Genomic DNA, 23486 nt, shown 5'->3' with positions numbered 1-23486 from the left:
ACATTCATTAGAACCTGAGAACTAAAAGTGGAGCGTTAAATCAATTTTAATTCATTAAAAGACATGATCGTCATCTTACCAATCTAATTTCATGTTTAATTTTTTGTGTTATTGAAAATATTATTAAAAATATCTAAAAATTAACATAATATTTTAAATTTTTTGATTTGTTTTTTCTTATAAAAATAATAATTTTTTATTTTTTTTAAAAAAATGCATTTTTTTAAAAAAAATGCATTTTTTAAAAAAAAAATTTAGAAAACGTGAATTTTTTTAAAAAGCTACAATTTTTTTTAAAAAAAACAGTTAATTTTTAAAAATTAGTAAATCTTTAAAGAAACTGGAATATTTTAAAAAATAATTAAGGAAGAACATTTAAACTCAAACTCAAACTCATATTCATTAATTGTTTTATTTCAATTTCAAACATACATATTATTACATAAAACAATAATTGGAACTCATCACACTCGTAATAACTTAAAACATGAAAAGTAAAAATTACAAAGAAAAAACAAACCATAAACAGGAATAGACACATGGCAATCGTCGCACTTTATATGTTTAATGAACCATTTCAGGAAAGGGTATTTTAGTCTCTTTCTTATACACCATTCGCAACAACACCCCAGTCCTATACCCCATTTTTCTCAAGTAGTTAGAATCGGAGGCAAGTAACCCACATAGGTACCCAGAACCCTAGCATTCGTGTCCGGGAAGTACTCAAACCCCGGCAGCTCCGTCACCTCTCCCTCGTCCATAACTCGGATAGGGTAACTTAGTAGGTGCCCCGGCAGATCATGGTCGAACGTCTCAGAACTAAAAAGATCCCAGTACTTCACCGATATCTGGTTCACCTTTCGGATGCAATCCAAGCGCTCCGGATATGAAAAAGAGTCGTCAAGAAGCCCCATATGCTCGTACCACAACGACATCCTAAACCCATGAATCTGACCCCTCGCCGGCTGTCTTTTTGATAGATGACACGGCTGAAACGCCCCCATTGCTATCTCAGTATCTCGAGCTCCGTCCAGCGATCTCTGGTTGATATTCGCTGATCCGACGATTATGTACTCGTCATCAACTGCAAAATAACCAATATTTCTCGCATTAAAAAGTGAAAAAAGAGTATGAGTGAGAAGATTAGTATCACTTACCGATCATCATCTTGGCATGTACGTAGATCATGTACCGTCGTGCTTCTTGAGCTCGCTGGTAATTACTATCCTTGTCAGGCTTCTCCGGCGGTATATATTCGCCAGGTTTCTTGATTTCCCGGTTGCCGAGGCAAAAGAATGTCAAATAATCCCTGGGGTTTGCCACGATGTGTTTCACTTTCAGAGCCAGCACGATATCACTATACATCAACTGCATCGTTCTTCTTTGCCAGCCTAGTATGGCTTGCACCGATGCACTCTCTGGCTCACCCTCCGGCCACATTGGCAGGACTACGTACACCCGGAAGTCCTCTCCAGCTTCGATTTTGCTCACGATTTTACGTGACAGTTCTTTCGGGATTAGATGTAAGGCGTTGATGTCTTCATCTTTAATGTCCTTTGAGTTCCAGTCGAATGAGCTTCCTAGAAAGTACTGGTTTTCCATGTAGATGAAGTTTTTTGCTCGGCGGATGGCATTGATGTACGCGTCTTGAATGCTCCTGTCAATAATGCTATCTTTTCCGCTTATCAACCCAACACGTGCTGCATCCTCGGGTTTATCAGGGAACCCAAAGGCAGCACCACCATCAATTGACCGGAACAACTGAACGTTCCATCTCTCCTGGTCATCTGGTAACAAGACAGGCGACGGAGGGATTATGACTTGACTAAGATCATTTACATCGTTCAGTAAATCCTCTCCTCCTTGCTTGAGCCACCGCTGCTCAAAATTAAATAACACATCCCACGCGATTGGACCTTCAAGCTTGCAATGGATGTCATGCCAGGGTTCCCGAGGTCCACCTTTCTCCACTGATGCATTAGGGAAATTAGGTTGGTGGAAATCATCATGGTGGGCGGAATCAAGTGTTCGGAAAAGGGAATGGAATGGTGTATCGTACCGTCCATCGCAGAGATCGATTCCGCCTATAAAACTCACTATGCGCCTCTTCTCATGGTTATTAGGTAATGGAGCATCGACAACCACAATCTTTTGATGATGAGTGAATATCAAGGAAATCTCGATGTTTTCAACAAGACTATGTCCATCATCCGGGTTACGAGGACACAATACACAATTTACTTCCGAGTCACTAAAGTATTTCCCTGTGTCCTCGTCGTGGGTTGCCATGAGCCCATTTTCAATCAGCCCTTCAGAAGTTCGGTCATCCCAAACAAGCATCAACACCCGAACACCCTCACTCGCCTTTTTCTTTAGCAATTCACCAAGTGTCATATCCATGTCGGGCCTCGGCCTTCTTAAATCCCTAATTAAAGTGATTTCCGTGTAAACGGACCACCCCGCTATATAAATCAAGTGTTTCGCATTCGTAATCGCATCAAAAATGTCCTCCCAACATCGATGTGGTTCGTAGTACTTGTCTCCGCTTAATGGTATTTTTGGGGTAAAATTATCGGGTAAGTGCGCATCTTGATAAAGTGTAACCCTACATCCGTTTCTTTGTGGAAAGTACGTGAAGGGTACCCCAGGGAATTTTACGCTTTGTATCCCTCGAGACCATTGGTATTCCCGTTCGACTGGAAAGAATTGTACCTTTACGTGGATTTTCGAATCCCCACGGATCGTTTTGCCATCCTCATCCAAAATTTCGAGCCATTCATCAATTACATCTTCCTTAAGGACTTTGATAACTGGGATGTAAGCACGGCCAATTAAAGTTGCGCTTATTGGGTCATCTTCTTTGACCGTAAAGATGACATTGGAAGCCATGTGGCCACAGTAGATGTGGAATGACTCGTACCATCGTGGGTTTGAGTCGTGTTCCAGCATCCGGGTTCGGCCCACTCGAGCTTTTTCTAGGTCAACCGTTGCATAAAGGCATCCTTCATCCTTGTTTAACCCAGCCACATTTTGTAGTCCACCTACGATCTATCAAAAGCAAAAAAACAAACAAAAACAAATGTTGCTTAATTATTTGATAAGTAAAAGATAGAAAATATAGTTTTATAGATTTTGTATGTTTTTTTTAATATTTGAGTGGTAATACAATAAATTTGAACCATTTAAACGAGCTTCTTGGTATCAAAATCCTAATATCAAAAAGCCGGTCTGGTTCAACTTTATTCTCTTTTTGATAGCTCATAATCCTAATGACTGTGATCGTGTTCGCGATTGTCGTGGAGGCCATGGATATAGTCGTAGTTGTGGATATATTTATGGATGTGGTTGAGGAAAATATTATGGTGATTTCATTTTAAAATCACAAAAGAACACCAGACTGACATGATAAGTGAGATATGAATGACATTGAAAAAAAAATGGAAAAGCTAAAGGAGCTATGACAAGTATTTTATGACAAGTATTTGCTGTAGTTTTGGAGGCAAGAATAAATGGGCCCATACCTTTCGCATGAAGAAACACCTCATCATGCATGGAGCTTTAACAAAAATCTCCCAAGAACAAAGGGAAAAAGATAGAAACAAATTTTGTTTCTTAAGATGGCAATTTATCGATGTTACCAATGAAATAACCTCAAGATAAATTTATAAATTTATAAATAAGATGTATTAGTTTGAATTATATCATTTATTTTTGCAAAATATCACACACTTATGTGTTTTTTATATGATTATATGATGGTTTTTAATTAGCTATAAGAAATTCACAATCACGAAAATACAAATTGTAGAAAATGGATTTTTTCGTTCACATAATGGACAACCATAAAGATATATGTCTCACATAACGGACAACCATGACGATATATGTCTGGTGGATATTGCAACTACACACACCATACTAAATAAGAGAGAGAGATATATATATATATATATATATATATATATATATATATATATATATATATATATATATATATATATATATATATATATATTTCTCAATTAGTTTCCGGAGGAATAAAGTTTCAGATTAATGATGCATTATTTTCTCGCAAATCTCAAAGAAACTCATCAAAATTTAAGGATACCAGCGAAAATGGATACCATATTGAAACAACAAATGAAGAAATGATGAATACCTTTGTATTACCAACTTTAATTTTGGGAAAGAATATATATTTGAAAGTTTATATATATATATATATATATATATATATATATATATATATATATATATATATATATATATATATATATATATATATATATATATATAAACTTTCAAATACATATTCTTTCCCAAAATTAAAGTTGGTAATATATATATATATACATATATATATATATATATATATATATATATATATATATATAGAGAGAGAGAGAGAGAGATAAGATCGGGTGATGATTCATTTTAAAGTGAAGACACTTTAAAAAAATTAAAAAAATATACAAATTATAAAATCGAACATAGATCTATCTCCGGGAGAAAAAAAAATTGGATCAATAAAATTGAATCATAGATCATAATGATGTAAAATAAAAAAATAAAATTGAATCATTGATCAATTTTAATGATGCAAAAAAAAAATTCCAATTTTTTTTCTATACTCGATCTATACTCGATTTTATGATTTGTATATATTTTTTTCAATTTTTTTAAAGTGTCTCACGAGTTCTCACTTTAAAATGAATCATGGACCATATATATATATATATATATATATATATATATATATATATATATATATATATATATATATATATATATATATATATATATATATATATATATATATATATATAGAGGAGGGTTCAATTGAGAAAAAAAAAAAGGTTGAGAACACTTAGGCGTACCGTCGGAAATTGATAACGGATAAACATGTGTTTTCCAACCAAACATGTTTCCTTAAACTATGCTAATAATTACCTTAATATACACAAAAACATATTTTTTTCGTTTTTTTTATTTTTAGAAAGTCATTATTATCGAAAAATTATTTTAAATATATCAAAATTCATAATTTTTTATTCTCTATAAATAGACATCCATATTGATATAGTTTTAAGATAAATTAAAAAATTTATTTTTTTTAAAGTTTCAGCTCTCGTTATTCATAAGTGAATAAAAAAATCTATCAGATTTTTATTACAGTATATTCGTTATTCACTTATGAATAAAACTTATGCGTAACTTTTTTTATAGTTTAAGTACCGTTCATATATGAATATGACACGCAATAAAGTTTTCTTACTTAAAATATATTTTTACATCATCTTTCATCATATATTATATTTATATATGAATAAAACGTGTATTAGTTGTCGTCATATTTTATATTCATATATGAATAAAACATTTATCAGATTTTTGTTACAGTTAATTTGTTATTCATATATGAATAAGTAGTATAAATGATACTTAAACTGTAAAAAAAATTAATTATATATTTTTATTCATAAGTGAATAACGAACGTACTGTAGCAAAAATCTAATGCATTTTTATTCACTTATGAATAACGATAGCTGAAAATATAAAAAAAAATAATTTTTTTATTTTATCTTAAAAATATATCAATATGGATGTCTATTAGTAGAGAATAAAAAATCATAAATTTTAGTATATTTAAAATCATTTTTCGATATAAATAGCTTCTTAAAAATTAAGAAAAACAAAAAAAACTATGTTTTTGTATATATTAAGGTAATGATTAACATAGTTTAAGGAAACATGTTTTGTTGGAAACACATGTGTATTCCTTATACATTTCCGCTGGTACAACAAAGACTTTTGCGGCAAAAATAAATGAGTGGCTGAGAACGATTCCCCCATTCTTAACATTTTTTATTTTCTCAATTGAACTTACCTCTATATATATATATATATATATATATATATATATATATATATATATATATATATATATATACACACACCCGCACGTTGCGTATGTTATTCTAACATAGCTAAAAAATCATTTTTTTGTCAACAATGTTTTTTAAATTTCTTAATCATATCTTCATAAACATTTAAAATGACCATGTCTTTTTTTTTATCTAAAAAACTTTCATGCATAATTAACCATATGTAAAAAATCATTTGGGTGGATATATAGAAATAGATCACCACCTCATGAATTTGTTATTATATTTCATCTACACACGTAAGCAAAAGATATATTTAGTTTATAGAAAGAATACGACAATTTTAGAAGATTTTTATATATTTTGGTGGATTTTGTAGTCACACACAACTATATCATTAGTTTAGCTTCGTCGTAACCATTGTATATATGATTTGACTTTAATGTCATATACTTTATTTGAAAATACAACATCTTATATAAATGCTAGAATAATATACATACACATTTTAGAGAACAAATTATTTGATGATTTTTAACATTTTAAATAAGAGGTGATGTTGTTTGATAAAATTTAAATACACGATATTATTTTTCTTTTTAAAAATTGTAATATATTATCATTTTGCTTTAAAAGTTTAATAAGAAAAAAAACTATCAATTTGTTCACCCAATACTCGAATAAAGATAATTTTCAAAATCAACTAAAACTTAAATTAAATTTAATCGAACGATATATAAAGCACGATGGTCCATCTTATATAAAATATTTTACTTTGGAATTGATACCATTAACTATCCATTAATTGTATATTTTAAGTTTCTAGATTTTTAATGACAATAGCTTTATTAACAATATATATTTATCTATGGATAAAAAACCAACATGTTCTTTAACTAATAATACAGTTTAATTATGAATATTAAAAAGTTCACTTATAAAAAAAAGATATATATATATATATATATATATATATATATATATATATATATATATATATATATATATATATATATATATATATAAAGCACGCTTAAAGGCTATTAAAATATTTATTTTTAACTGATTTTATTTTATCATATAGTTTAAAATATTATATAATTTTTTATCAAAACAGTATAAAACTTTATATATTATACCTAACGACAACATAGTCAATTTTAATCAAACCTATATTTATATTTATATTTATATTTAAACATCAATATATTTATATTTATATTTATATCATTTGTGGTTAAAGTTAAAACCATTTATAATTTACCATATCAATTTAATACTTTTTGTATTTATTAACTTCTAAGTAAAAATTTTATTTGATACTCTTTCTTGTTTATGTTTATTAAGTTCTAGTATGTAAAGTTATAATTAATTTAAACATGATTTGGACTATACTCAATGTCAACATTGTATTTAATTTATATTAGTAAATGAAAAACTCTAATGATGTTTATTAATTTATAAGGAAGTTGATGATAATGTGTTGATTTCAAATTAATATAAGAAATGATAAATGATTTGTTTTTAACCATATTAAAAATTGAAAAGAATGATCTTTTATATATATATATATATATATATATATATATATATATATATATATATATATATATATATATATATATATATATATATATATAAAGAGAGAGAGAGAGAGTTAGGTTTATATATGAATTTTAAATATTGTGTGAACGTATGACTAATTTTAGACCAATCAATATATTAAGGGTAATTGTGGAATTTTATATATAAATATTTTTATAATTAAAAAATAAATAGTATTTATGTTACTTAAATCATGGGACAATTATCTTTTTAGCCTAAATACCCTTTTTTACTTATTTCTCGAAGACATCGTCTTCTTTATCCACAACAAACATCATCGGCTTTACTTCCTTACCCCTCCTCACACCGGCCGTCGTTGCTTCTTCCCCTTCGCACACTGACCACCACCATCTGCTTCTTCTCTTTTGTCACCGCCGATCAAGATAGTAGCAAGTACGCTTATTTATTTTTTATTTTTTCTTTTGGCTCAAATTGTTATTTTTTGCTTCTTCCCGTGTTTTCTTCTCCCGATTTCATGAGAAATCAAGATTCAGTGATTATTTAGATGTTTTATTTGGAAGTCCATCAATTATGTATTTGTATTCGGAAGTAGAAGGGACGACTCGAGCGTGGCGAAGGAGAAAAAAAGAAAAGAAAAAAAAGAATATATCATGCTTAATGAAGATGAGAGGTGATGAGAGAAAAAAAAAGATATCACTTTCAATAAAGAGACATTTGTTTAGAATGTTATCCCACCTGGTAAACAGCCTTTAACCCATTTCAGTTTCTTTGTTCCTTACAATTTCACAATGCAAAATGATTTAATTTTTATACCAAATTTATTGGGTTCAATACTTTAATATGTTAGAGTGTTTTTTTGCTTTTTTCTGCACCAGTAACATAACAACAAAGGAACATGATAACAAGATTTAACATGTGAGCTTTTATCTGAATGCACTCCAACTGTTTGTGAAAAATGTCAAGATAAGTATATTGTCACTGATATATCTTTTTTGTGGGCATTTTTGTTTACATTAAATTCCAATTGCACTTGTCAATCCGGTATTCTGAAAGAATTTATGAACATGGTTTATTGCGAGAAGCATGATCCTTCAAAATTTATCAAGAAAACAATGCATAAAGACTAAAATCTTATCCTGGAGCCTGATTTGGTCCTATATAATGTTGTATGAGAGATTTTTAAAATATTTATAGTTTAATTTTGCGGGGTTTGTTGCTTATATCCGCTACTATGGCAATTGAAATCCATAGATTAATGAAAGTGAAAGATTTACAATCACTCTCTTGTGACCAAGATTATGGTTGTTTTGCTACGTGCACAAACCATGGTTTTTGTGTATATAGTCATGGTTCTTATTTGATTTTTCTTTTTGCTCTCAATTTTTTTTGTATCTTATGATATAAATATTCACATTCTTGCATAATAAGAGTCATTGACTTGAATATTTGTTTGTATAATAAGAATCATTGACTTTTATGGATTATGTTTTCTAGTTATGTTTATTTATTAATCATGATTTCATTGATTTTATCTGTTTAGTTTGTGATATAAAGAATCAACAACAATGTCGCCATCATCATCTTCTGCAACATCTACAAATAACAACCACACACCTTGATTGACAAAAAAAAAATATCTAGTCACACCTTGATCAGCTGTGATCACTATCCTTGTATGCCAAAAATCAATGATTTCTTACACAATTGTTGTGAATTATAGACGTCATTTCCATTGGTTTTGTGATTACAAATCGCAAACATTATTATCGTTTTTAATCGTTTCACAAGTTTGATTTCCATTTGTTCTGATATTGAGTTTACTCTTTTAGACTGAAGTTATAGATTGTTAGATTTTGTACTTGTAACAGCACAGGTTTGATTTGTAGTTAATCAGATTTTGTACTTGTAATTCACATTCTTCTTTTATTTTGATGTATTTTTCTTAAAGAATGTATCATTCTTAAAGAATGTCTCTTATTTTTTGAACAATGTGAAATTGTTCTTAAAGAATGTCATATATACTTTTGTAATTTATGTCTTATTCTTTGAGACATGTTAGTTGTACACTTGTAATTCATGTTTTATTCTTAAATAATGTCAGTTATACACTAGTAATTCATGTTGATTATGTAAAAATGAATTATGATTCTCTAAAAAGTAATTATGATTCTTCAAGAATGTGTTACAGTTATATTTATAACATATTTGATAATCATAAGAACATTCTTTCAGACAAATTATTGCAATTAACAACCATTTTCAAAGAATTATGATTAAAAGTTTTCCATATAGTTGGATATCTTCTAATTTTTAACCAAAATGTAGATTAGTTCTTAAAGAATTTCCTTTATTCACTACTTTTTAAACCATGTTTTAACTGTATATTTGAAAACTATTATTTTTTAAATCAAGTGTTACAAAAAAATGTATATGATTTAAAAAAATGTAATAAATTCTCAAAGAATTTCATACATTCAAAGAATTTCTTCAAATCTTTAAATCCATATTCTTCGTAAAAAAGGTTTACAGAGTTTTGATTGGGACTTGGGTTTATTATTGGTGACTGATTTGTATTCTGGAATACTCATAATTGTTGACTTCTAAATTCTCTCAAATTTAATATGTATTAATCAAATTGTCCGTTATACCCTAAAAATATATATTCATAGTATATTTTATTTTTGTACCTTATATAGATTATCAAACACAACATTCTACTAATTAACTTTTAACAAATGTATATATTCTAACTTTTATATTACAATAATATTATAAATTATGTTATCATAAAATTATAACAAAATAAATTGTTCATATATAATGAATTTCAATTCATAATTATTTTTTTAAAATAATAAATAAATAAAATTATATTTATAACACATTTAAAAAAAATATTTTACATACATTTTATAGAAATATTACACATACATGTGAAAAAAACTAATACATATTTATGCGTTGGAATAAATTTCTCATATATGATCAACTAATGCATTTCGTAGACTAAAATGAGTTTATTTATCTTTAAGACATTTATATCGAGCAAAAAATTATTAGAATTTGCTGTTTTATTGATTATTGTTTCGACCACTACCGGTGACACTTCTTTTGTAACGTCAATTGGTACATCAAGATTACGTACATCCTAAGTTATCATAGTATGTAAAATAATTCATATAGTCATTATGTCATGTAATATTTTATGTTTTATTAGAATATATTATCGTATTTGTAAGATATATTCAATTACAAACTTTTATAAAATATGTTAGTGTGTTTTAATTTTTTAATATGTATTTAATACATAAATATTAAACTTTATATTTATGATTAACTAATATAATTTAATATATAAGAAGATATAAATAATAAATATTACATTTAAATTATAACTATTATATAGACATAAACTAAAAATATATATATAAAAAATTGAGAGACTAAAATTGATAAATTAAATTTAAATAAATAGAGTTCCTTCGTATTTTGAAGAATATTAATCACATCTCAAAAAAAAATATGGATAGAAATGAGGTAAATTGGAAAAAAAAATAAAAGAAAAATAGTCCATAACCTTTAAGCACATAGACCATGCTATTAAAAAAAACCTTGTGTTTTAAGTGAAACGACACAAATACTTGTGATTTCAAGAAATTATAATTTAATATTTTCCTAAAAACATCTTGTATTATTTTTCTTAAAAACTATTTAAAATATTTAAGATAGTCATGAGAATAAAATTCTTAACTTTATTAAAAGTTATAAACAAAATTACATAAATGATCATTGGGGTTTCCTAAAACTAGCGGTGTATGTCCTTTTTGGTGTACTTTTTTTTTTCTGACCGGAGAGAGTGGTATCAAGTTTCTTATTGTCCATATAGACGCCATTTAGGATTTATGACGTTCCTTCAAAATTTTGTCATTTACATGATGTGAGTTATCATACTTGCCATGTTTTTTTTTCTAAAATTAATTAATATAAAAAATAAATATTTCAAACATATTATTTTTTAAAAATTAAATTTTCATTATATTTCAAAAGAAAATTACAACACAACAAAAAAAACATAGAATTTCAAATTACGAACTTAGAAATTTAAATAATGAAATCACGACCCTAAAATAACGAAACCTAGATGTATTTTTTTCGCAACCTCCTTTTTTGCTTTTATCATCATTTCTTTTACACGTCAAGTGAAAAGGCTAGTGGAATTGGGTTTAGAAATTTATTAGGGAGTCGGGAAGATTGTCAAAAACTCATTTTCTTTTGGTGTTTTTTTTAGAGTTTTTGGTTTGAAGGAGAAACCATTTTTTCACAAAAATTATATTGTTTGTGTGAAAAAATAAAAAATAAAATGGGATGAAATATGGTATATATTTGTATTTATATAGGATAAAAATGTTATTTTTTGATTTTTTTTAAAAACGATCATTTTGACCAAGTTAGCGTTAAAAAAATTAAAAACCCGAACCACTTTACTCTCTCTCACCAGCATTTTTCCACGGAGTTGTCGAACCGAACTCGACCTACCGAGTCCTCGACTCGGTGTTCGCCGAGCCATTCGAGTCCTTCACCGAGACCACTCATTGAGGACCTTTTTTTAGCTAAAAGATTCCACTTTAGTTTAATTTCAGGTACATGTTTAACTTTTCTCCATCGGTGGTACCTTCAACTTTATTTTAACTAGAAAATGACACGCGGCTCCGCCGCTTTTGGAATATGTCATAGAAGTTAAAAATTGGCAAACTTTAAAAGATGTGTTGAAAGTGTAAATCGCCATCAATATGGGAGAAAGCCGACAACTTCTAAAATTAGATGTCAAAAGTGTACAACCAAAATAAAGAACATTGATGGAGAAAAACCAAAAATGTTATGGCCATAGTGTGAAAGTTGCTAAAGTTGGGAAAATATGGTGGCAAAAGTCTAAAGGAGGTTTTTTTGTGTTTTTCATGTCAAAATGTAAAAGTTTTGACTTCAAATTTGAAAAGTGTCAATGCCACTAAAAATTTGTGGCAAAAACATCAAAATATAAAAGCTTTGACTGCAAGGACGAAAAGTGTCAAAGCCACTAAAGATTTGTGGCAAAAACCTAAAGGCACAAAAACTTAATCAAAACTTAAAAATATAAAAGTTTACACTTCATGGACGAAAAATGTCAAATTCACCAAATATTTGTGGCAAAAACCTAAAGCCAAAAAAATTACTATTCCTATTTGACCGAAAGGTTGAAAAGTGTCCAAGCCATTAAAAATTTGTTGCAAAAACATCAAAATATACAAGTTTTGACTGTAAGGACGAAAAATGTCAAAACTACTAAAAATTTGTGGCAAAAACCTAAAGGCAAAAAAAACTTAATCAAAACTTAAAAATGTAGAAGTTTTCATTTGATGACGAAAAATATCAAATTCACCAAACATTTGTGATAAAACCTAAAGCCAAAAAAATTACTATTCCTAAGGTCTTGTGATTTTATATATATATATATATATATATATATATATATATATATATATATATATATATATATATATATATAGACTTCCAAATTTACAGTTGAAGCCCTTCAACTATTATAATACATTATATTCCTAATCTTTTTCATCTTTTATTCATCTTTTATCTTTTTATTAATAAAAATATTAGTTTATACTTAAAATTATTACATTAGAATATATATTTTATTACTTAATCTATTAAAAAAACTCTTTTTAATTATTTTACAACTTTGTTTTACATATTTTTAAATATATTTATATTTACAAAACGTTTTTTACAATATTTTTTAAAATGCGATCGTCATAAATTTTTACTAAAAACATAATAATGTAAAAGGTTGCAGAAAATAAAATTTATGATAACATGAAATTAAATAGCATTTATTTAAGAAGTCGGTTTCAAATATCTTTAAAAACAATAAAACTAAATATTATAAATCCATCATCATTTAACAAAACACATTATTTTCTTATTATTATTTTTTTAATTTTCCGTTTTATTACTTTCAAAAACAACTTTTTAAATCATAGATATTCAATTCAGTTTGTATGTAATTTGTAAATTTGAACATGTTTTTTTACACTTTCTTACATTATTATGATTTTAAAATATTGTAAAAATCAAACTTGAAAAATTTGTAAAAATCAAATTTAGAAAAACAAATTTCTTAAAAAATATGTAAAAGTAAAGTTATAAAAACTAAAACAAAACCATTTTGTTTAAAAACTAAAAAAGGTTCATAAAAAAGTTAAAACAAAATAAACTGTAAAAAAAAAAAAACAAATACAACGATTAATGTCGTAATAAAGATAAAATTTAAAGGACAAATTGTAAAAAATATTTGGTTAAATTGTTAAATAACTTTTGTAGTTGTTTATCTTTTCGTACTTTTTTAGCACATACGAAATAGTTTGATGATTAAATGAGATTATCCCAAAAATCATTTACTTATTATGATTTATATATTTACAATAATATAAAATAACGGTAGTGAATTGAAGATATTACTGAAATGTTTTATAGTATAATAAGTAATAAAATACATATTTTAATGAAATAATTTCATGAATAAAATAATAAAATATTGATAAAAATAAAATATAAAAAAAAAAGACAATAATAATAATAATGTATTACGTGGGAGGGTTCCAAATGTATTACGTGGGCATGTTTTTGCCATTGACGAACGAAAATTAAACCTATCAGAGGACCATGGTGGAATCTTTTAGCTCGAACCCTGGTGAGAAAAATCGCCTAAAAGATCCTACACTATGGTTTTCGTGAAACCCGAAGGACCATTTATGTAATTTCACCAAAATAATAAGTATATTTTAATCAACGATAGGCCAAACGAGAGACCATTGAGTTAATTGATTCATATTAGAAATACAACATAAATAAACCTATCCCAATTCAATATTACACTACTTAATTAAAACCCAACGTTCTGAATAACTATAGATGGGTGTGTTTCGTGTTAAAGAGAAGCCAAAAACCTAGTGAATCCTGACCATCTATTATTTTCGAAGATTATGTATAACACTTTACTGTGTTTTATCAAGATTTCAGCACATGATTAACAAATCCTGAATGAGTGGAATTAATGCGGCAACAAATCATATCCTTGAACATGCATGAACCAATTAAACTTCCAAATGAGAGAGAGAGAGAGAGAGAGAGAGAGAGAGAGAGAGAGAGAGAGAGAGAGAGAGAGACCTTGTCAAGCAAATTGGACTTGAGATTGTCTACTTCAAAGATTGTGGCGTGAAGTGTTCCATGTAACAATATTTGGGCCATCTATCCCCACCTTCAAACACCTTAGCTTCCAATCTCTTGGGGGGGGGGGGGGGGGGGGGAGAGAGAGAGAGAGAGAGAGAGAGAGAGAGAGAGAGAGAGATTTACCAACAAGTGCTAAGTTTAAGCCAACGAAGAACAAGACTCACAAACAGCAAACATGAAAGCAATTATGGAAGTGTATTGGGTGAGAGATCAAGTTACAAGCCCCATATATTTGGCATTCAACTATATCTCACTCACTCTCCATATATATATATATATATATATATATATATATATATATATATATATATATATATATATATATATATATATATATATAAATAAAAGCTTCTTATATCTAGATATTAGGGATAAGCATCGAAACTGGGAACCGTTTTTGGAACTGGAACCGCATCGGAACTGCCGGTTCTCGAATTAGAACCGCCTTACGCGGTTCCAGTTTCGATTCCTAAAGTAAAGGAACCGTCTTAAGCGGTTTCAGTTCCAGTTCTTATTTTTTCGGAACCGTTACCCGCTGGGTACACACCGGAACCTTTATATATATATATATATATATATATATATATATATATATATATATATATATATATATATATAGAAACACACACACTCACACTGGATGTCTCCCCGCGCAAAGCGCCAACGATAAATATTTTTTTGGCGAATGATTTTTTACAAAGAAATAATTATTAGATTTATGATTAGTTATGATCTAATAAAAATTATCACTTTTAAATAAAATATTTATGTTTACACCTTATACTTATATTGCATGTTTACTATTGATGTAAATTAATTAGTATTGATGTGTAGGTTAAGAAATATAAATAAATTTATATACATGAATTTAATATTATAAATTTTCATTTTGTTCCAAAATAAATTTCTTAATTACTTTCCATAATTCAAGTATTCAAACTTTTGGCAAGTAGAACTATTTATACATATTTGATTCATATAAAAAGTTTTGTAACTTATACCTCTTAAAATTGAAGATACGACTAATATGTTTATATATATATATATATATATATATATATATATATATATATATATATATATATATATAACACGACAAACACATGCTAAATCGTGTCAATTGTGTTTCGAAATTTACACACGAACGCGACACGACACGAAGTCATGTTTTTTATACTTGACACGAACACGACATGAACACGAATTCAAATTTAAATTTTGTCCTAATTTCGTTTCGTGTCGTGTCATAAGTTGACACCCCTAATCATTACCTTATTTATAATTATTTTAGTGATATTTTGGAGCAGGAAAATTTAACCGAAACGACCAACTTTTTTTAGTTTCGGGAAAATGATCATTGTGCGGAATGTGTTATTTCGCACTATGTGTATGTTATATTAAAAGTGTTTTTCTAACGAAAGAGTACAGTTCGAACTGGCATTCTAGATTCCGGACATAAAAAACTATTTTGGAAATTCAAGAAAAAGTTTAGAAATCCGATGAACAATTCTAGAGTTTTAAGAAAAGCATTTCATTATTTTACAGAAATAATGAAAATATAAATAAACATAACAAATAAGTATATAGATTTCGGATTTATTAACAAATAGGAAGTACATCAGATTTCAGATTAATTATTGAAATTTCTGAAGGATTAATGTTACAAAAGTCCTTAAATTTTGCAGCGAATAATTTTTCTTGTCCAACTACCAAGTTGAGATGGAAAGCCACGTTAGCAGTTACCAGAAAACCTCTACATGACATTCTGTGGTCACCGAAAAACCTGCTAGAATGACAAAAATGAAAAAATTTATACAAGTTAGAGGCATTAACAAACCTAAAATTCAACTTTGGGTAAAACCGACAATTTCCTGCAAATTTAAGGACTTATGTGACATTAACCCATTTGAAATATCCGAAATAACTCCTTCATGACAAAGTTGTCATTTTCCAAAACAAAAAAAATCGTTATTTTAATTAAATCTTCTACTGATAATGGTCACTTTTATTAATACTCTTTTATTTTATAATTAATAAATAAAGCTACCAATTTGGTCCTTGTGTTATGGATTTTCTTACGAAAATGGTTTTTAAAAGATTTTATTATACTTTTTTGTAACTTTGGTTTTATTTTTGTTATGGATTTATTCAAAATAATTAGAGGTGAACATGTTAACCGAAAAATCAATCATAACCAAATTAACCGATATAACTGAATCATTTTAACCGAACCATTACTAAAAGATATGGTGTAGTTTCAAATTTTTATTAACCGAATATAGATGGTTCGGTTATGGTTTTCATCTAAAACCGAACAACTATAAACCAAACTGAATAAATAATATTTATAAATGTTTTTATATAATATAATATTAAATATATGGTATGCAATTATATTAGCAATTGAAAATTTCAAAGGTAATTATTTGGAATTAGATAGGATATGCGATCTTCTATCAATGCAACTTACAAATACACAATCATTCACTTTTTATAACAATGGACTTTTGTTTTTTAATTTTTATAAAAAAAGTATTTTTATTTTTATGTCATCTTTGACCATTATTGTAACATCCCGATGTTCAGGTACTTCTAAATTCATCCCTATAATTCTATTTCATGTCAGTTTGGTCCCTAAGTCCAAGAAGTTATGCTTTGAAACCCTAGTGGCAATTTCGTAAATATGGAAGGAGGAGTACGTCATGTGTACGTTGGGCGTACACTTATGTATGCGGGGAGTACTAGCTTCAGGAGGAAACCCTAATTTTTAGGGTGTGGGTGGTATTTAAGCAACATTATGTCTCATTTCTCCCCACCTTTTCAGCCTCCACATCCTTTGAGTCGTTTTTGCAAACCCTAGCCCTCTTAGTGTGTGTTTTGAGCTCAAGAGTGTATTCTTGGTGTGTTGAAGGAGGAAGAAGTTGCATTAAGGAGCCTTGAAGTGGAAGCAAGCTTGTGGATCTGAGATCTTTGCCTTCTTGAGAAGCTCCAGAAGGTATAAAGTCTATACCTTGATGTCTTGGTTGTTAGATCCCATTTTTGGGTTTTTTATGTTGCTTTTCTTGTCCCAAAGGTCCCATCTTGTGCATGGATTGTTATTGTCATTTTGAGTTGTCCTTCCAGACCCTAGGAAGGGTCCTAAACCATAAAAATGAGGTCCCAATTCCTAGAATTGTTTCATGCATCTTGTAGAAGGTCTTAATGGATTAAGACCTTGTGTTAAGCACTTTGTGGACTTGTAAGGTCGTAAAGTTGGAAACTTTATGACTCTAGGGTGCATTTTGACCGTAGATCTAAAGTATGGGCTTGAGTGCTTAAGCCATTAAGCAATTAATGGAGTTTGGGGGTTGCGAGGGTACGCCCCACGTACATGGGAGTACACCCGGCGTACTTGGTCAACCACCCCGATGGTGGTCTTCTGCGAGGCTTCACCTACGCTAAGCGTACCTCCGGAGTACGCCCTGCGTACTCGCATGGGTTAGCCTTGTTGAGTTGACTCGATTAAGTTTACTTGGCTGGGTTGACTCGGTTGACTTAGTGGGTTTGACCAATTGACTTTGACCAAGTTTGATCTTGAGGGTATTTTAGGATTTTAATGGAATCTGTCATTTGGTGGAAATAGGTATCATTTAGAGAGTTGAGATTCAGAGTCGGGCCTCATCAGTTTTGTTCAGTTTGCGAGGTGTGTTTTCCTCACTGTACTTACGGGTCGAAGGCACCAATGCCGACCCATTAGATTGATATCCTGTTATGTATGCTATTGTACTGTAGTGATCTGTTAGATCAGTATCCTGGTACATAGGATAACGTTATGCTTAGTGATCTGTTGTCACACCCCCGAACCGGAACGGCGGAAACGTCTGGGGGCGAATGACTTCATCTTGTAATATCATAACAAGTGTATATAAATGAAACATAGACAATCATCATCACCATACATAAAATATAACAACATACATGGTTTGCATCATTGTATCCATTCATAAATTACATCCCAAAAATTAACAAGTGTATGGTGAAAACAAAATACAACAATTTCCCAAAAGTCCCAAGCTGTCAACCTGCTTAATGAGTTCCTGAGAATACATTATTTTGAAAGCGTCAACATATAAAATGTTGGTGAGTTCATAAGCATGTTTATATGAAAACTTTACGTTGGTTTGAAAACTCCAGAAAATCCGATATTTTCTGTAAAAATAGTTTGTGAGTTTTGTTTCAAATCTTGTATAATAGCATGTGTATTCTTGTTTTATCTTGTTTGAAAACTGTATAGAGGGTGATTCCCAGAAAATCCTGTATTTTCTGTGTCATGAGAAAATGTGGTCTTAAACCCTAAGACCGGAGTGAGGTGGATAGTACAAAATAATCACACAATGTTTATACTTTGCAAAAACTGAGTGGTATGTATATTCAGCGTAAAACTTATAATAGTCTTGTTATTCTCTATGCGAGTCGTTATAACCATACTAATATGACGGAGTGCCTATCTTGGCTTTCTTCAGGCGTCCGTTTCTGAGAAAACATTTGTCACCCTAGATTGGCCTGTCTAGCTGTAGCGAGCAGCTCAGGTGTGGGGTGTCATCCCCGTATAGATCTATACACAAATTTCTGCTCCCCCTCCAGGAGACTCTGGTTATAACTACAGGACTTACGGTGTACACTAAGGTAGATACGGTGAAGGTGCGTCTCACAAGAGCCTTAACGAAATTTCTACGCGAATAGTGTGTTTCATTATTTTAGCGTTAAAATAATGTTACAAGTGTATATTTTTTAATATAACTCAAAAATAGTAAAATTGTAATCATTTTTATCGAGAATGTCGGAATAGTTCGTTGTTTCATCGTTGTTATCAACATTGTCGATTGTTAACGGTAAGTCCACGAGAGGCCCAATTTACATAAAATTGACACTAAGGCCCAATAAACATAAAAAGATGTCATATAAGGCCCAATTAGGATAAAAGAACCATACAAGGCCCATTTTGACTTAAGTATTCAAAAATGAGACTTTAGGCCCAATAAAACCGTGAATGACAATAAAATCCCATTTTTATCAAAAATGACATTTTAGGCCCAATAATACCGTGAATGTCATTAAAATCCCATTTTTATGAAAATGAAAACTTTTGGCCCATAAATACCGAAATTGTCAATAAAAGCCCATTTTGATCAAAAATGACATTTTAGGTCCAATAATACCGAGATTTTCAATAAAAGCCCATTTTTATCAAAAATGACATTTTAGGCCTATTAATATCGAGATTGTCAATGAAAGCCCATTTTTATCAAAATGACATTTTAGGCCCAATAATATCGAGATTGTCAATAAAAGCCCATTTTTATCAAAAATGACATTTTAGGCCCAATAATAACGAGATTGTCAATAAAACCTCATTTTTATCAAAAATGACATTTTAGGCCCAATAATACTGTGAATGTCATTAAAAGCCAATTTTTATGAAAATGACACTTTTGGCCCATAAATACCGTGAATGTCCAATAAAACCCACTTTTATAAAAAAAAAAATGACAAATATGGCCCCTTTTATGATTTCTTTAGTTTTGTTGTGAATATTCAAGCTTACTTAGCATCTTTAACCAAACATAAGAAGATACATAATGTAAGTTATTCCAACAACTTCAAGGTTTGGGTAAATCTCGAAATTTTGGAGCTTTTAGCATAATATCACAACATAATAACACATATATTATACCAAACATACACATGCAAGCATACATAACAAGATTTTACAAAACTAGCTTGTATTCTCCCCCAAAAGATAGTAAATCACGAAAAATAAGGGGTATGAAGCTCACCTTGAGGTTGGATCGATTTTGAAGAGAAAGAAGGAGTATGTTTTCGGCCTAGATAGCTTTCTTGAGCAGAGTTTCGAAGTTGGGATGGTTCTAAGAATCTTGAACACGAAATGAAGTTATATAAGGAAGAGTTCTTAGTGTAACATGGAATTAAATACTTGAAACTTATGTAACTTACCAAAGATGTAAAGCTTGAAGTGAATTTCTTGTTGCATACACCCAAAACCTACGGTTTTGGAGCAAGAAGTGAAGAGAGCACTTGAAGGTTAGAGAGGAAGGAAGATGTGTGTGTGAAGTTTGAAATGAATGGGAGGGTGAATGAGGGAGGATCGGTCGATAATGAAGAAGGGTGAGAGAGAGAGACTTATCTTGATACATGGTGTGCAAAGTAGCTTCCCTAGATACATGGAGGGTAAGGTGCTTGGATATCCTCCATGTAATTATGAGGTGTTAAGCAAAAGTCAACCCCTCATTTGTCCTTTATATATATATATATATATATATATATATATATATATATATATATATATATATATCGGATTTGGAGAGAGGAGAAAGAAAGAAAGTTTGGGCTTGGGTTTGAAGTGAAACCGAGAACACCATGGCCCAATTAAGATTTTTCGGCCCATGAGGGCCCACATGCGAGTTTGCGGCCCAAAGGGGTAAGTGAAAGGGTTCTCAACCCAAATAGGGCCCATTTAGTCTTAAATAATTCCTCATGGCCCAATAAGGCCCATTAGGAGGTTTATGGCCCAGTACTATGTTGATGAAGAGTTTTCAGCCCAACTATGGTCCAAATAAAGGTTCTCGGCCCATAACATGGTTCACTAGGGCTTTTGGCCCAAGAAGCCCAATAAGAGAGTTTTGGTCCAATAAGGAGTTTGGACCAAGAGAGTTTGGGTTAAGGCTCAAAGTTGAGTGATCATTGCTCATTGAGTTATATTTTGGGTTTACACGAAGAAGGTTTCGACTTAAAACGATTTATGGATGTATAATTTCGTATTGTATTGAAATTAACTTATACTGCACATAGTGTTACATAGTTACACAAAGGATGCTAGTTGTATATGGATAGGGATTTCTAGCCCTAAAATGCTAGTTGTGACATCTATAGATCTATTTAACTGGATGTAGACTGTTATATGATTATGTAGCACCTAGTTCCTGGTATATATTTTATTTAAGTACTTTTGCATTTTTGGCCTTGGACTCGGCGAGTTGAAGGACCAACTCGCCGAGTAGAAGCGGGATGAGACGTGGGATTTAAGTCATGGACTCGTCGAGTCGGGTCCCGGACTCGACGAGTAGGCTCTGTATGGACAAAACCCTAATCTGAGGGTTTGCACCCTATTTAAACAACCTTATACAGCCTCCATTGTCCCTTTATGCTCCCAGAAACCCTCTATAGAAAACCCTAGCCGTTGTTGAAGCAATCTAAGCCATTTTGGTGGATTTTGGTGTTGATAGTCTTAAGAAGGAAGGAGAAACGCTTGAGGAAACAAGAGGAGACCAGAAGGGTTCGAGTTTGTGCTTCATCTTCAGCCATCAGAAGGTATAAAGTTGCTAACTTGCTTGTTCATTTGCTAGATTCCATTTGGTGGAGATTTAGGGCTTTTAAAGCCATTTTAGGTAGCCAACCATGAATGCAAGCGTGGTTGGGGACAAGGCTTCGGATCTAGGTCCTTAAAGGGGTCACAAGGCAGAAAGTGGGTGCTTTTACACCCAAGAAAGACTCCATGCAACCCAAGAGCTTGTTGTAGGACCATTTGGACTCAAAGTCCCATGCATGCACGTAAAGTTGGTAACTTTACGTGCTAGAACAATTGTAGGAGCCCAGATCTACCTTTACGTGCTAGAACGATTGTAGCAGGGTCTACGGCCACAATATCGGCCCACCAGTAGGAGTTGTATGTTAGATGATTGTCTTTGTGATATCATCTAGTTTTGCTACTACCTGATACGTTATATGCTGGCATGATATGTTATATGTGACAGTAGTAGAGTTCGGTTGCTAGGACCGAAGGGTAGGTCAGACACCCCAGATATGTCTGACAGTATGTGATGATATGTTTATATGCTGGCATGATATGTTATATGTGATAGTGGTAGTAGGAGGGGAATAGTCCCCAAGTTCGGTTGTTAGGACCGAAGGGTAGTTCGGACACCCCAGATATGTTTGATAGTATGTTTATGTTATGATATATGTGATAGTAGCAGTAGGGGGTGGAATAGTCCCCGAGGGTCGGTTGTTAGGACCGACGGGTAGGTCAGCACCCCAGAATGGCTTGACATGGGTAGGTCAGCACCCCAGAATGGCTTCACATGGGTAGGTCAGCACCCCATAATGGCTTGACACGGGTAGGTCGGCACCCCAGAATGGCCGTACCGGGTAGGTCGGCACCCCAGAATGGCCGTATCGGGTAGGTCGGGCACCCCAGAATTGTCCGGCAGTATGTATGCTATGTGATTGTATGGTATGTGGTACGATGGGGGAACTCACTAAGCTTCGTGCTTGCAGTTTACAGTTTTGGTTTCAGGTACCTCTTCAGCGAAGGGGAAAGAGTTGGCGCGGTAGTGGCACATCATACACACTCGCATTGATTTTCCACACTTGAGATATTCTGGGATTGTACTCTGACATGATGCTATCTTATGACTTGGGTTTTCAGACATGATATATTTATGTGGTTTTCTTATGAATGCTTTTATAATCAGTTAATTAAAATGAAATTTTTGGACTCGAAATTTGGGATGTTACAAGTTGGTATCAGAGCCCTGGTTTGAGTGATTCGGACGCACCTTCGGGAGTGTCTGGACTCAAATCGAGGGACTAAAGGATTTTTTTTACAAAAGAAAATGATTTTCTAAAGGTTAAGATAAAGAGTTTGAAAAAGAACGAAGTGTGTGATGTGCGCGACCGGCCGAGCTCAAGTAAGT

At 30.8% G+C, this 23486-nt stretch overlaps 1 protein-coding gene across 2 annotated transcripts; it reads right to left on the bottom strand.

Annotated features, from left to right (window-relative positions):
* Positions 1–374: 374 nt before the first annotated feature.
* On the bottom strand, positions 375–14987 carry LOC145114715 (phospholipase D alpha 1-like). Of its 2 annotated transcripts, none has more exons than XM_079050794.1 (3): positions 14671–14987; positions 1158–3048; positions 375–1084 (listed from the first exon to the last, which is right to left on the bottom strand). In XM_079050794.1, exons 1-3 carry the CDS (start codon positions 14749–14751, stop codon positions 651–653), a joined length of 2406 nt encoding a protein of 801 aa, XP_078906920.1. In that variant the 5' UTR covers positions 14752–14987; the 3' UTR covers positions 375–650. The 2 variants fall into 2 exon arrangements, with proteins under 2 accessions (XP_078906920.1, XP_078906921.1); XM_079050795.1 differs by having other exon boundaries at positions 14857–14986.
* Between the last annotated feature and the right edge of the window lie 8499 nt (positions 14988–23486).

The sequence above is a fragment of the Lactuca virosa genome, chromosome 5, assembly GCF_052849685.1.
Source record: "Lactuca virosa cultivar CGN04683 chromosome 5, Lactuca_virosa_CGN04683_v6, whole genome shotgun sequence".
In the NCBI taxonomy this organism is placed as follows: Eukaryota; Viridiplantae; Streptophyta; class Magnoliopsida; order Asterales; family Asteraceae; genus Lactuca; species Lactuca virosa.
The sequence above is the reverse complement of the archived record's forward strand: the minus strand, read 5'-3'. Positions and strand labels throughout refer to the sequence as shown.

Bases quoted from the DNA above. Each gene is read 5' to 3' on its own strand.
- LOC145114715 (XM_079050794.1), bottom strand. From the start codon at position 14,751: ATGGCCCAAATATTGTTACATGGAACACTTCACGCCACAATCTTTGAA. The intron at 3,049-14,670 runs GTCTCTCTCTCT...TGCTTTTGATAG, and splicing joins AGTCCAATTTGCTTGACAAG to ATCGTAGGTGGACTACAAAA. The intron at 1,085-1,157 runs GTAAGTGATACT...GTTATTTTGCAG, and splicing joins ACATGCCAAGATGATGATCG to TTGATGACGAGTACATAATC.